Source organism: Trachemys scripta, chromosome 1, assembly GCF_013100865.1.
Source record: "Trachemys scripta elegans isolate TJP31775 chromosome 1, CAS_Tse_1.0, whole genome shotgun sequence".
Classification (NCBI taxonomy): domain Eukaryota; kingdom Metazoa; phylum Chordata; order Testudines; family Emydidae; genus Trachemys; species Trachemys scripta.
This window is the reverse complement of record NC_048298.1, coordinates 211,337,380-211,352,665: the sequence shown is the minus strand read 5'-3', so window position 1 is coordinate 211,352,665 and position 15,286 is coordinate 211,337,380. Positions and strand designations below refer to the sequence as shown.

The following is a 15,286-nucleotide window of genomic DNA, read 5'->3' as shown; positions in this document are numbered from 1 at the left end:
GAAATACTAAGGGGCTGAAGGATTTTAATTAATCCCGCTGTGCACTTCCTATGCACAAATGGCACCTACCATTCTTCATAAAAAAAGATATCTGTACTATCGAATCTGCAGATTGAATATGTAAAGCAATATATAAACACTAAGTGTGGTACATACAGTCGGATGTTATAGGATTATTATTATATGCCGCCTTCTGTTAGAACACCATGTGTGGTATGACTTCTGTCAGAAAACAAAGCTTATTTTTGTATTTACCTTGTCAAAACACTGAAGCATTCCATTAATCATTAAAGGATTGTCAACATTTTAACAGATCACACTTGTAATGTTCCAAACTAAAATAAACACCCACAAGCAGATAAAACAAAAACTTGTGGAAAGTAAAACATATGGAGATGTAGGCATGCGAGTAAGATTGTGTCTTATAGCAATAAAATGGGGGGAAATAGCATGGTAAGAACTATTTTTTATTTTCTCTACCAGTATTGCCTGACTACATGAAAAAGCTACTGTGTAGTTACAGAATATTAATCTTTAAATATAGTACACAACCCTTTGTTCAAACTATTGGAAATATGCTGATCTTTTACTAGCACTTCTTTTCCTCTTCCCAACAATGTTAATTATTCTATCAATTAAATCAGTAGTTTTGCCTTGGCTACATAAGACAAACAAATGATTTGTTCTGATCTCCTCTTAAAATTCTGTTATGGGGGAGAATAACATTATTTAGCACTTACACAGTGCTTTACAATTCCAAAGCACTCTACAAAAGTGGTTTAATTCATCCTTGCCATTTGCCTATGAAGTAGAGAAGAAGTAAACTCTCCATTTTACAAATGGGGAAGCTGAGACAAGGAGGTTAAGTGATTCACCCAGTGCCACTTGAAAAAGTCAGTGTTAGAGACAGAATTAGCACTCAAGAGATCCTGGTTTCAGCACTGGTTTCAAACCACTAGTTCACATTTCTCCTACAGCTTATTTTTCCAATATATAGATTTTTGTTTTCATATTTAAAAGTTATGGAGTCTTATTATTGAAGAGTTGTATATTCATTTTGGGTGAAGTAGGCCAAGACAAGTCCTATACACCACTTAAATTGGATTTATGTGGTGTTTGGGCTACATGCTGACCCGCTGCACTGGGGTGAATTTCAGCTTTTTAAATTTTATTCATAAGGTCATCCAGAAAGGAAGTTTCCAGCATGCTCTCTCTCTTTGACCTGTCCAGTGATACAGAAATCAGGGCTACAAACAATGCTTAATCCCCTTGTTTGCCTTTTTGTTAGTTCTTGCTCTTAGGGGGGTCAACAATAAAGTTTTTTGAATTATAAACTGTGGCATTGGTCACATTACTGTTAAAGCTTTGTCAGCACTTCCTCTCCTTGCAGGGGTTTGGGAATCAGCCATCAAGATTTCCTGCAGGCTAACATTTAGCATATACAATTTAAGTGAATTTTTGAACTAATTTTGAGGGGGGGGCGGAAATCAGTTTATCCATTTCTAAATTAAACAAACATACAGGGAATAAAAACTTTCTGCTCTTGAAAACTTTTCTGCACTCACTAAACAGCTTTGAATAGAGGAACACAAATGAGTTGTTTGCTCTTGGTTTTATATTTCTCCTTTAACCTTTTTGCTATGGGTCCCATATCCGCTGTGCAGTCACTTACTTTGAAATGCCAACATTTCCTGGAATACTGTCACTTCAAATGAGGTGTGCTAAGGCAACACGGACACTGCTTTTTTCACAAGCCTTGCCTTACTATTTGCAAACCATAAACGACACTGGAGCCCAAAACTCCTGGGAGGAGAAAAGGGAATGAAGTAGTGATTTGCCACTTCCTGTGGACCAGCTGCATTTCCTCCTCCTCATTCTATTGCTGGAGCAGGAAAGTGAGTTGGTCTATGTATTGCCAAGCTGGCAAGTGCCCGACTGCAGGTGGCCTTCATGGTCACTTGCATTGATTAATCTTAAGGTTTGCATCACCTGGTACGTTATACTGCACAGAAGTGGTTAACGTCGAAGAGATCCTGAAAATAGGAGATGTATCTGTGCAATTAAGATTTTTACATGGGTAGCCTGATATTTCAAAGACTTGGCACATTAACAATTACAGCCATGAAAAGAGTTGCATTGAAAATGCTGGGATCTCTCATAAAAGTAACGGTATTCACATGTGTCAGTGCAGCAGAAGTCCCTAAGTAATTAATTACACACTAGACTGGAATGGTTTCAGAAGAATTTTTCTAGTCCCATGCAGAAAAATGCCTTTAAAAATACTGAATTTGTATTTAATAGATCGACTGTTGCCATCACAGTTTGTCAACAACACAAATGAAATGCACTATGAAAAACTGCCTACATGCAAAATTATCTGACAGGCCAGAATGGCCCGGGGTGTTTAATATGATTTCATGACTAATTACATATTTCCCAAGCCAGTTAGAGCTGGTCTTTTGAGTTTCTGAGAGAGTTTTTTTAAAAACAAACCAACCCCCAACCCTCCAGATATGACCTATTTAAATAATGACATTTTGTTCTTGCTTTACATTATCCTACCTTTATTTTTCCCCACAATGGAGTGAGGTGAGGACAGATTGTCAGGCATACCCTCATCAGCCTTTGACTTTCTTAGCTTTTGTTGTTGTTTGTCACAATTGCACTCTAATTACTTTATTCAAAGACTATAACATTGAAATGTAGGAAGGTTCATCTGTGGTTAGGTACTGAGCAGCAACTTGGGAGATCTCAGTTCAATACCCAGTTCTGCAACAGACTTCCTGTATGATCTTGGGAAAGTCAGTTAGTATTTTTCCACTGACTTCATTGCATTTGGATCAGGCCCATAATCTCTCTCTGCCTCAGTACTCCATTTGTAAAACTGGGATAATACTTTACTTTCTTCCTCCCTTTGTCTTGTCTATTGAGAATGTAAGCTCTTAGGGGCTGGGACCGTCTGTTACTATGGCTGTTTAATACAGCGGGATGCACTTCTCAATTGGGTCTTCTAAGTGCTAACGTAATACAAATAGGTAATAATAGCAATAATTATAATAATAAAATAACTGTATGAAGGCATATACCAACTGCTCAGGATACAGAGATTCACCCACATCTGTAGGAAGAGAATGGTGAAATCAGCACAAACTTAATTTACTTTTAGATTAAATTGCAACTTTATAATGTTGTTATTGAGAAGACAAAAGAGAGAAAAAAAACCCAGGGTTTAAATGAAGGCTGTGCGCTGATCGTATTGCATTTGGTTCTTTGTGTTCAATGGAGACATCCCATATGCTGTACATGGTATCATGAAATTCAGTTAAACCAACATTTCAAACGTGGCTTCTGATTTTGGGTGCCCATTTTTGAGACATCGTCGTCCAGATTTTCAGAGAAGCTGAGCACCTGCAGCTCCAAGTGACTTCAAATGGATTTATAGGTGCCCAGCACATTTGAATATCAGGTGTAAGGGGTCTTAAGGTGGGCAGCACAAAATGATGGCTACCTAAATCAGTAATCATACCTTAATATTTTATCATTAGGGTCCATCTTGCAAAGTGCTCAGCACCTGGCAGGATTGGGCCTATAATTTGTCATCGGAAGTAGCATCTGAAAAAGACAGTGCCTGTTCTGATTCAATCTGGAAAGGAGAGGGAAGTTAACGATGCTAAAAGATGCCAGCTTGACAGCCTTGTCTGAAAATCTGTATTTACCCACAGCACAGATAAAACACTGACAGCAACAGTGCAAAGCTTCCTCAGATTGCCCCACCAAAGTGCTTCACTCTTAATCTGGATGAACCACCTGGAATTGAATGAATAGTGTAGCCTCATGCCAGCTCAGTTCTTGGCCTCTATGCTGAAACTGCCACCACTTGTGGGGTTTTTTATGATGGAGTCTATTGAGAACTGAAATGAGATCACTGTCCAGTCATCAGATGGCAAAGCACTACCAAGCTTGGCTGGATTTCAACTGGTCATCAAGGCAGTGCCCTGACTAAGAAAAAAGACGAGTTCTTAACTGGCATTCTAACTTGAGGTAAAAGCCTAGTAAAGACAAGACAGTCTGTAGTTTTCACATGAGTTGGCAAGTAGATTTTTAGACTAGGTTTTCCCATATCTTTAACACGACCTGCTGACTTTTGTGCAAACCACAGACTGAATTATCTTCACTCAGATTTAACTCAAGTTAGCTACCTGCATTAAGAACACACCTTTTTTTCCTTGAAGCCAAGGCGTGGGAGTGGAAAAGTGGATATTTAAGTAATACTGTCTTTTAACAAGTTTTTTCTTCACCCATTTTATTCCTCCTTTCATCTGTTATTTTTAAAATACCTAGTATTGTGGTGTAGTCATACCAAAGTCTTTCTTTAGAGTTGTATTTCAATGCAGATCTTTTCTAGTCACTCATTAGACAATCCTGATATTTTTGCCAATAGGATTCTGGCTGCACAAGCACTTCTAATGTAGGTTATGGCCTCTTACCGATTAAGTCATTCAGAAATCCCATAATCTCTCTGTGCGTTGAATGCCTTTATCGGTGCTGATATTTTTTTAGGCCATTAATATGAATACACTGTTATGCTTTGTTGGCATTTATGGCTGCTTTCAGCATTGGAGCAGAGTTTCTTAATTTTTTTTAATCCACTTAAGGATTTTCAAAAAAAAAAAGTAGTAGTAGTAGTAATTCTTGGAAAGTAATTCAGGCATTATGCAGTCTGCATTGAGCAGCAAAGCATTATTAATGATTTTTTTTTTAAACCTCCCTATCAGTCATGTGATTTTAGCCTCTTTCCCACTATCCCACACAGGATTTCATTTTCTAGGCTTCAATTGCACATTGTCTTCTGAGACTGCTTGTATTATAACAGTAGTTGGGTAGCAAAACCTACTATTAGAATAAACCAGTTTTTGTTACTGTGGTACCTGGAAAATCATCATTACCGTATCCCACTTCTCGAGGGGGGGGGGCTGTATTTTGAAAGGGATCCCTCTCCACTCCTTAGCAAATAAAAACTATTGTAGATACTGGTAGAGAGTTCAGTGGAACATAAATGGCCCATTTGGGGATACTGTGGCCTTTGAGAGGAGCTAGGGAGCAGGCAGACCGTACCAGTAGCAGCTCCCTAGGACAGACACAGTAATCCTGGGAGCACTGGACTAGTGCAGACACCACTCACTCTTTTATAAGCTACAACATGTGCTCCCCTCTAATTGAGGCCATCTTCTCTGCCTAATTTGTGGCCCCAACCTTGCCATCGCTTGTTCCTTTTGGGGAGGCAGATGCTGTTTTGGGTGCAAACATGGAGCAGTCCTTGCACTCATTTTCAGCCTTGGAGCAGAGGCGCAAAGTTGGAGAAGGAATCCCCATGCTCTCTCCTCTCCCTTGGGTACCACTGCGCTGACAGGCCCCAGGTGGCCCTTTGTTTAACAGCACAAGGATTCCCACATTTAAGAATCTGCCACTCCTGAGAGGTCTGTCTCGATTCAGCACTCTTCTTAGGAATCCTTTGAAATCTTCAGCAGCAAAGTTGAATTGCAGGGATAATCTCTACTGCTGTGGTTCTGCTCTGGGTAGATTACTGGTGACTAGGTGATATCATCCTTGCATATCTGAAGAGCTAGTGGAAACTTAAATTATTCATGTATTATTCTTTCGGTTCCCTTCATAATCCATGAAAGCATTTGTCTGCAGTAGTATCAGACACTGGTCTGTGCTAAAGTAACGTTTCCTAGCCCTTTCCCATTTTAAGAGAATTGGTTTTGGATCTAATCTAGATGGCTTGCTAGCTATTTTTAATAAATTGGAAGTGGTCTCTGATTTGATTTGCTCTTCCTTTTTTCCATCAGATGTATGGGCAGCTAATTTTGGAAGTTTCAGTCAGTGTTAGTTCTGCACAAGGAAGCAAGATAATACTGGAGGGGTCTCTGCTGTATAGGTACTGGGTAGGTGTAGGGGGGTGATGTTATTCCCCTGGAAAGCTGTCTTGGTTCAGTACCAAGAATTAGGACCTGGGAGCCTCAGCATATCTGTCTGCTTGCTGTGGAAAAAGAGAACTCACTCCAGTGGTTCTCACACTGGGTCTGTGATTCACTACAGCAGATATGTTTCCGTGTGGATCAGGAGGGAAGATGGCCCATAATAGCATTTCTCTTCTGTGAGTGGTCTACAAAATGAGACCAATTGAGAGCCACTATTAACCAAAATGAGCAACACTTGGTAATCAAAGCTTTTTAAGGTTATCGAGGGCTGAATTTTCTTTTTCTTTTTTTATTTTTTTATGTATCATTTCAAAAGACGTCATCACTCAGTCATAGGTGTTAAAACAAGACACTAATCACAAACAAACCAGGATCTTGGCGATAAAGACATCAAACATCCTGCAATTCACCCAGAACATGTAATGTGCTGGACATCTCTATTTACCCTTTAAAGCATTATGCAAATGCATATAAAGCCAATTGTCCTTTGTCATTCTGACATAATGATTACAACTTAGACTGTTTTAATGGTAACGTCAAAAAATTGAAATTGATCTACAGAAGATTTAGATATATTATCTTTAGAATCAGCCTTATTTACAGCCATTATTTTCAGATGAGCAGATAAATCTTTAACTTAGTCATGAAATAGATAATTGACATGTAATTTGGATGAGTACCTTACAAAGCTTTGACTTAAATCTGTAAGGAATTGACCTAAGCTAAAGCTATATAAGGCACTCTGAAGATGATTTTTAACAATGGTCACACCAGAAGGCTGCCTCAATTTAACTATATTAGTTGCTAAACCAATTTAGCTAAATCAGTACAGTTTTGGGGTGTGGACATGTCTTTATGCACCAGATGATGAGATGGAAGTTTATTCAGAGAAAAGGAACCTTTTCAGGAAGGTGAATTCTTCAGCTGGAAACAGATTGCAGTTATAGCTCAATTTAAATCTTATAGCGGTTTCTCTAGACAGAATTGATGTGCTTTAATCAAAAACATTTTGTGTATGTTTTTAATTTTATCTTTTTCCCCCCCACATTTCATGTTTATAGTTTAACAGCACCCGCTCGCCTTCCCCCACTGAGTGTTGCCACATGACCCCGTGGAGTAGAAAGGTATTGGAAAAACAAGCACTCTTAAACTAACAGCCCTGTCTCATTCATTTTCTCTCTTTCAAACCTCTAACCCTTTCTTTTGCTTGCTTTTCGCTTCTCACTTTGTTGCACTATCTCAAAGAAAACTTTTGTGTGTTACTGTCTTATCAATAAGGAACAACAACCATGTTTTTTCCCCATTTTGGGTAACTGTAATAGGTTTAGTGGACTGCAGGATCATTTCCTCCTATTGACTAGCTTTGAAGGTCTGGATTGAGATGAACTCTATAATGGGGGTGATTGCATTTTATTTTCTTGCAAGGTTCAGAATAGACTAATATTTTTCAAAACCATAAGAAACCATCAAAATGATGCCAGAGCAAAAGCATACATTTATTCTCTGGACAGTTGTCATTCCCATTGTTTGCAAACAGTAGCTTTGGCAGACAGTCAGAGCCTGCTGTCAGATCACTACGCTTTCTTTGTCCAGCAATCCATTGTTATTCAGGGAAGGAATCAGCAACAAAATGGTGTGTGTGTGTGTGTGTGTTTCCCCAATGCCCCAAACTTTTTGGGGGGGGAGAGAAGGGGGGGGAAGTTACCTAGGAAACAAAGCCTTTTGTGCTTGAAGTTTATATGAGCTACTCACGTCTGCTGGTGATCAGCACAAAAGCTGAGGAGAGAAAGAAGGCTGCAAAGTTTTACTAAAACCGTATATGGAAAAAAACATTTTTCTCAAGGGGGGGAAGATACCCTGTCTCCTGGCTTTGTGGGTGTTTTCGCAGATAACACTTATAAGGTAAGTGTCCTGGAATAGTTTAAATAAGTGACTGCTAGGTATGATCTTAAACACTTTTGGAACTGGTTTGGAAATGTTTGCCAAGCTTTAGACCTTCAACTCCCTCAGGATTTGTGGGAACTCTATGAAGAGGAATGGCACAAAGATGATCATTTGGGTGTGATCGTGTAATATTAGGTAACTACATGCTAAATGCTGTGCCAAGGAAAGGGAGAAAAAATGTTTGTCTTAACCACATAGGTGCACAAAACTAAAACTCTGAAAATATACTGTAAACAACAGCCAGAGGCAAGAGCCCCAATAGTTAGCCAGCTGGGAATCTAACACTGAAAAGAAAACCAGGCTCAAAAATATTCCACAGTATTTAGAAATAGACATAAGCAGATGTCCTGAACTAGTCAAGGACTGATCATTCACTACATAGAAGTGTATTAACTTCAAAAAGGGGGAAAGTAGGGCAGACATATAGAGTAAGGCATGTGGTTCCTCCTTGCTCCCCCCCCATTTCCAAACAAAATGGCAACAGAGAGAGTTTGAAAATGTCTTTAACTGTAAAGTTAGGAGAAAATGTTTTTTACTTATTACATTATTAAGTGAAACTACAACAGCATTAGAGTTCTGGACCTTTATTCTATTTAAAAACACCTGTTTTTCTTCCATGCCTTTTCTCTTGCTTATTTGGCCTTCTATACTTCCATGTCTAGTAGTATGGGTAGGATGTTCTGAAATATTTGCATGGTTTCTAAATAATACTTCGAACTTCTTAATAGGGCTGTCGATTAATCGCAGTTAACTCGTGATTAACTAAAAATATTAATTGCGATTAACAAAATTAATCGTGATTACCGTAATCACAGCTTTAATCGCACTGTTAAACAATCGAATACCAATTGAAATTTATTAAATATTTTTGGATGTTTTTCTACATTTTCAAATGTATTGATTTCAATTACAACACAGAATACAAAGTGTACAGTGCTCACTTTATATTATTATTTTTATTACACATATTTGCACTGTAAAAATGATAAAAGAAATAGTATTTTTCAGTTCACTTTGTACAAGTAGTGTAATGCATTTTCTTTATCATGAAAGTGCAACTTACAAATGTAGATTTTTTTTGTTTTGTTACATAACTGCACACAAAAACAAAACAGTGTAAAACTTGAGAACCTACAAGGTCACTCAGTCCTACTTCTTGTTCAGCCAGTCGCTAAGACAAACAAGTTTGTTTACATTTATGGGAGATAATGCTGCCCATTTCTTATTTACAATGTCACCTGAAAGTGAGAACAGGCATTCACATGGCACTTTTGTAACTGGCATTGCAAGTTATTTATGTGCCAGATATTCTAAACATTCGTATGCCCCTTTATGCTTCAGCCACCATTCCAGAGGACATGCTTCCATGCTGATGATGCTCGTTAAAAAAATAATGTGACTGAATTCCTTGGGAGGAGAATTGTATGTCTCCCACTCTGTTTTATGCGTATTCTGCCATATATTTCATGTTATAGCAATCTCAGATGATCACCCAGCACATGTTGTTCATTTTAAGAACACTTTCACTGCAGATTTGACAAAACACAGAGAAGGTACCATTGTGAGATTTCTAAAGATAGCTATAGAACTCGACCCAAGGTTTAAGAATCTGAAGTGCCTTCCAAAATTTGAGAGGGACGAGGTGTGGAACATGCTTTCAGAAGACTTCAAAGAGCAACACTCCAATGTGGAAACTACAGAACCCAAACCACCAAAAAAGAAAATCAACCTTCTGCTGGTGGTATCTGCCTCAGATGATGAAAATGAACATGCATTGGTCCACACTGCTTTGGATTGTGATTGAGCAGAACCCGTCGTCAGCATGGACGCATGTCCCCTGGAATGGTGGTTGAAGCATGAAGGGACACATGAATCTTTAGCGCATCTGGCATGTAAATATCTTGTGACGCGGGCTACAACAGTGCCATGCGAACGCCTGTTCTCACTTTCAAGTGACATTGTAAACAAGAAATGGGGAGCATTATCTCCTGCAAATGTAAACAAACTTGTTTGTCTGAGCGATTGGCTGAACAAAAAATAGGACTGAGTGAACTTGTAGGCTCTAAAGTTTTACACTGTTTTTGAATGCAGTTATTTTTTGTACATAATTCTACATTTGTAAGTTCAACTTTCATGATAAAGAGATTGCACTATAGTACTTTTAATGGGGGAATTGAAAAATACTATTTCTTTTATCATATTTACAGTGCAAATATTTGTAATCAAAAACAAATATAAAGTGAACATCGTATGCTTCATATTCTGTGTTGTAACTGAAATCAATATATTTGAAAATGTAGAAAACATCCAAAAATATTTAAATAAATAGTATTCTATTATTGTTTAACATTGCGATTAATCGCAATTAATGTTTTTAATCGCACGATTAAACACAAATAATTTTTTTAATTGCTTGACAGCCCTAGTTCCTAAGTTAGTTCTTAAGCAGCTAATCCTCTCCTTGGTTAATATTCGTCTTGACACCATAATCACCAACACCAGTTACAGCCAAATTTATAGCTGTAGTTTTTCTGCATCCCTGGCTGATTAGTAAAAGTGAAATTGGTATTTTTTTTTTCTGAACTAAGAATTGATACTTTGAAAGCTTTGGGCCTCTTACTGCATATCCTCAAATTAATGCTTACATGGTGCCAGTTTTCAGTGGTCGTCAATGTACTTGTGTGTACAAAACCTTTGCATGCACACTTACCACAATTTTATGCGCATATACTAGAGTGGCATGCACAAATGCCTAAAATCAGTCATAATTGTGTGCACACTTGCAGCAAATGCAAACAAATAAAGTGCATGCCTCTTCCCATTAAAAAATTGTTCTATACACATTTAATCTACACTAAAACATTTCCAGTATGTTGAGGTATTTTTTATCTTCTTACTGTACATCATGTATCTGTGGGAACAATAGTCATACAATTGTTTGGAATATCTATAATTCTTCATTGCTCACCTGTAATTTACCTCTAATCTCTTTTTACTGCTTTGTTTAAAAATTAGTCTTGTATGACTAAACAGTGAACACTGATTTTAATGTATTCATTTGCAGTCCCATCCACCAGAGGAGGAAGACACAGATGTCATGCTAGGGCAGAGGCCGAAAAATCCAATACATAATATCCCTTCTACACTGGATAAGCAAACTAATTGGAGCAAAGCACTACCTCTCCCAACTCCAGAGGAGAAAATGAAACAAGATGCCCAAGTGATTTCCTCTTGCATTATCCCCATCAATGTCACTGGTACAAATCTCTTCTATTTCTTTTGCTTGATTCAAGGGTGGTCAGGTCAGAATATTTCATTACATTAACTGTGTTTCAAAACACAGGACTTTACAATCTATAAGTAAAGACTTTGACTCAAGAATTTAATTTTGAACAGGACACTAACTGGGCTAAATTCCTCCCTCATATAGATCCACTGAAGTCAATGGCATTACATCCAGTATTAGTTTGGCCCAGTGTATTTGTGTCACATTACAAACTGTTATCTAACACTAAATTACACAGTATGATGTGTAATTTTGTTATGTATATGACTGGCAACTGGCATTTAAAAGGGCATAAAACAGCTCTTTGAATTTAGCTAACTGAAATAATGCAGAAAGCCATAGTGGTTAATCATATGATAATCATATGTAACCGAGCAAATAAGGGCAGGGAAAATATTATAGCACTTGCAGTACTTTAAATATGCAAGTAATGATCATGTAGCATACAAGCCATTGCTTTGAGATCTCTTTTCATGCTGCTAAGCTGAAGGTATAGTAATGGCATTGTCATTTATTTATAACTTTTAGTTTATGCTTTATTTATTTTATGAATTTGTTTACATATTGGTATGCAGCAGGTATATACATTATTAAATGTGAGGGATAATTTATTTCCAAAAGCCAAAATAAGCTTCCGTTTTCTTTCAGTCTGTCTTCCATTTTCTGTCTCTTTCTCGTGTATGGTTCAGTGATTGGAGTACTAAAGTCATCTGAGTTTTCCATAAAACTACCTTGCACCAATTTTTGATTAATTTCAGAGTGCAAACTAGGCAGCCTCTCTGACTGAAGACTCAAGTGTAATGATCAGCAAGAAAAGCTGTGTACTTACAGTTAAACTTCTAACTAGAGTTGGGTGAAACTGTTCAGCTGAAGTTTTTTCCTATGAAAAATGCAGATTCAACGACACCAGATTGATGAATTTATGTCAGTTTTGCCAAATTGTTTTAGGGGGGGAAATCTGAAAAAAATTGATACATTTCATTTCAACATTTTCTAAATGAAACATTTTGATTTTTTTCAGTTTGAAAAGATTTTTCATTTAAAAACTTCCTTTAATTTTCTTTTAAAAAATCAAAAATGTAAAAAAAAAAAAAAGTCAAAATTGAATTGAAACATTTTGATTTTGTCAAAGCAATATGTTTTATTAGATCCAGGATTTTATTTATTTGTTTTGATATGCCAAAAATTTGGAAAATTTTCATTTTCTGTCTAATCCAACACATTTTTATTTTACTTTTCAAAATTGCCAATAAATCAAAAATTATTTTATTTGCACAGCTCTACTTAAAACATAAAAGTAAGTATTATTTATTCCTTTGTGCTTTTCTGGTAGTGCTCTAATCAGAGAAGGGTGTGAGGGTCAGATATCCTTATGGGACATCAGAGCAGACAATAATACTGTGATAACTAACAGGATTAATTATAAGTACAATGTGAGGCCTTAAAGAGTATATTCTCCTCAGCATGCACGCACCTATTTACTACTGTCACTAAAGTTACACATACATATTTAGAGGAGCGTATACCTTTAGATCTGGGATAAATGTCAACTTTTCCAGTAATAGAGTTTTTGTCTGGACTCTACCTGTCATAAATTGGAACCAAATTTCCACTCACCACGTTTACATCCCTAGAATGGTACATAATCTTCTGGCTTTTTAGTGTGTATCATTCTCATTAACATTAATGTGAATAATTTGTACACATAAAGGGGAGAGTATACCCTACTCCACCTGCCACTGGGAGATGATCTGACGCATTTGGCCACATGGGTCACGTGTAACTAACTCATAATTGCTGGAATTTCAGCTATTTAAAGCAATCTGATTTTGTTAAAAAAAAGATAAACATTCACGTTAAAAAATTACAGATAATGGAGTTTAGAGCACTTTTGTTCATTATTAAAGAAAGTTCTTCCTCTGCTTATTACAGGGGCACTGGTGGTTGTGGGATATCTGTCTGAAGCCTCTATTACACTGTAGTAGATTTCAAGAAGAACTTTTACAAGAAAGTTACTTTTTAATGTTTTGCATTGTTATGTAATGTAATATATGTGTGTTTGTGTGTATGTGTATAATTATGTTTAATATAATTATACGCTATTTAACATAGAGCTTTTTTTTTATTATTTTTTTAGTCAGGATTGGATTGCTTTGTTTTATTTTTTCTAAAGATTGTAAACCACAGAAAGAGTAGCCCCAACTTCACTGTTTATAGCCCTGGCCCAATTATTCAAATATGAGTCTTGCCAACTTTAGAGAGCATGACTTTGCATTTGCTAGAGAAGCCAGCCACAGCTAAGTGCCACAGGTGCTGGAACGAAGAGTGCTGCCGTACCGCCTGGCTTGAAGTGGTTTCCATCATATACTGGTTTACAGTTTGGTTCAGTGGCTCTCAGCACCCCCACTATTCAAATTGTTCCAGCACCCCTGCTAAGTGCTCTATTTTTCGGCTGTCTTCCATTTAACTTTTTATTGATCATGGAGAAAAACAAACCTTCTTTTAGTAGTAACACCATGCAAATGTAAACAAAATGAGATGTTCTTATCTATTCTGTATAGCCAAAGTTTTAAAAAATGAGTGTCTAAATTTCAGTTCTTAAATCCACATTTAGACACCTAAGTATGTGGCCTAGTTTTCAAAAGTGCTGGTCACCCAGCAGCCACCACTGACTTCCATGGGAGGCTCTGAGGGTAATCATGCCAGTTTTGGAGGTGGCTAAATGTGGATTTAGAAACTGAACTTTAAGTACGCATTTATTTAAATGTTGACCCTATATAACAGTTAAGAAAAATGTCCTCTAAACTTGTATGTGGATATAAAATACTTTATTCACCTTTTCCCTTAGCACTTTGGTCTCCTCAGAATTAGCAACCTATGGCAAAGTGGTTTTCTGAACCAGTTTTTCAGTTAGTTAATTAGTTAGTTTGTTTAAATGAATCAGAATAGAGCTGACCAGATTCAGGTTATCATCTTGGGTGCTACCATTCTTTGCAGAGGTGTTGACTTCATTGTCTCCATGGCAAACAAGCAAGTAGCTGTGGTAAAGATGCCTGCCATGGAGAATTCCTAACTGGTTTCCTTTTCTTATTTGTTTACTTTCTTTTTTTCTCCTTCTGTTTCTTTTGGCAGTGCAGGCTGCTGAGAGGGAGCCGGAGTTAGAAGTCACACTGTGATATACTGTAATATAATTTACATAAGAGCTGCATAAGGGCTCCATTATATTTATTCACAGGCTCCAAGCTCACATACCTCCGCTGTGTTCCAGCCATGACATTTGTTTACCATTTCTAAAGGCTAATGAGACCTATTTATGGGTTGCAGGAGTTGGTTTTGACAGAGAGGCTAGTATACGCTGCTCTCTTGTTCATTCACAATCTGTACTACAGCGAAGACGAAAGTTGAGAAGGAGGAAAACCATCTCTGGCATCCCCAGAAGAGTGCAACAAGAAATAGGTGTAGTATAAATAAAAATCTTCAATAGCATTCTAACTGACTTAAATCGCAGGGATCTGAAGTAGTAGCCTGCCTTCCAAACAGCTTTCCAAGGAAACATTAACGCTTTTATGGTTGTGGAGTTTGGAAATGATGTGTTTGGTTTTTTTTCTTTAATACAGTAAGCAAAGCTATATTACTCAATATGGCCTTGACATACCACAGGCCTTACCGAGTGATATAGATATACATGTTCAACCCTTATTGTTTAAATGTAATCAGTTACTTAATTTTTTTTCAGTTTATTTTTGTTCTATAACCATAGTTATGTGCATTAAAAGTAACTAGATTCAGTGAAAGTTTTTTCTTGTGCAAGAGATCTTAAGGTAAAGAAGTGACAGATATTATCCTGCAAGATGATGAGCTGTCACAGCACCCAGAACAACTTACATATATAACCAATTGAATATTTGAATTAGACATCTGCAAGTGCTTTTCTAGAAACTTTGTCAAACATTATTCTTATCTATTTTTCCAATTTCAATTCCCACTCATTCTTTATTACTGAGGATGAAATCAGGAGGCCTAACTCTGATCTCATATCAGTGTAAATCAGAAGTAACTCTTTGGAAGTCAG

At 37.1% G+C, this 15,286-nt stretch overlaps 1 protein-coding gene across 4 annotated transcripts in view; it reads left to right on the top strand.

The window, feature by feature from the left end:
* The window catches only part of NHS (NHS actin remodeling regulator), a 350,126-nt gene that overhangs the window by 323,347 nt on the left and 11,493 nt on the right, over nt 1-15,286 (top strand). For 2 of the 4 annotated variants that reach the window (XM_034756059.1, XM_034756078.1), the window contains exons 4-6: nt 7,046-7,108; nt 10,993-11,185; nt 14,539-14,670. In XM_034756059.1, coding sequence (XP_034611950.1) covers nt 7,046-7,108; nt 10,993-11,185; nt 14,539-14,670 — 388 coding nt within the window. Of the gene's footprint in view, nt 1-7,045; nt 7,109-7,733; nt 7,887-10,992; nt 11,186-14,538; nt 14,671-15,286 lie in introns of those variants that run through there. The other 2 variants (XM_034756087.1, XM_034756068.1) reach the window with 2 other exon arrangements.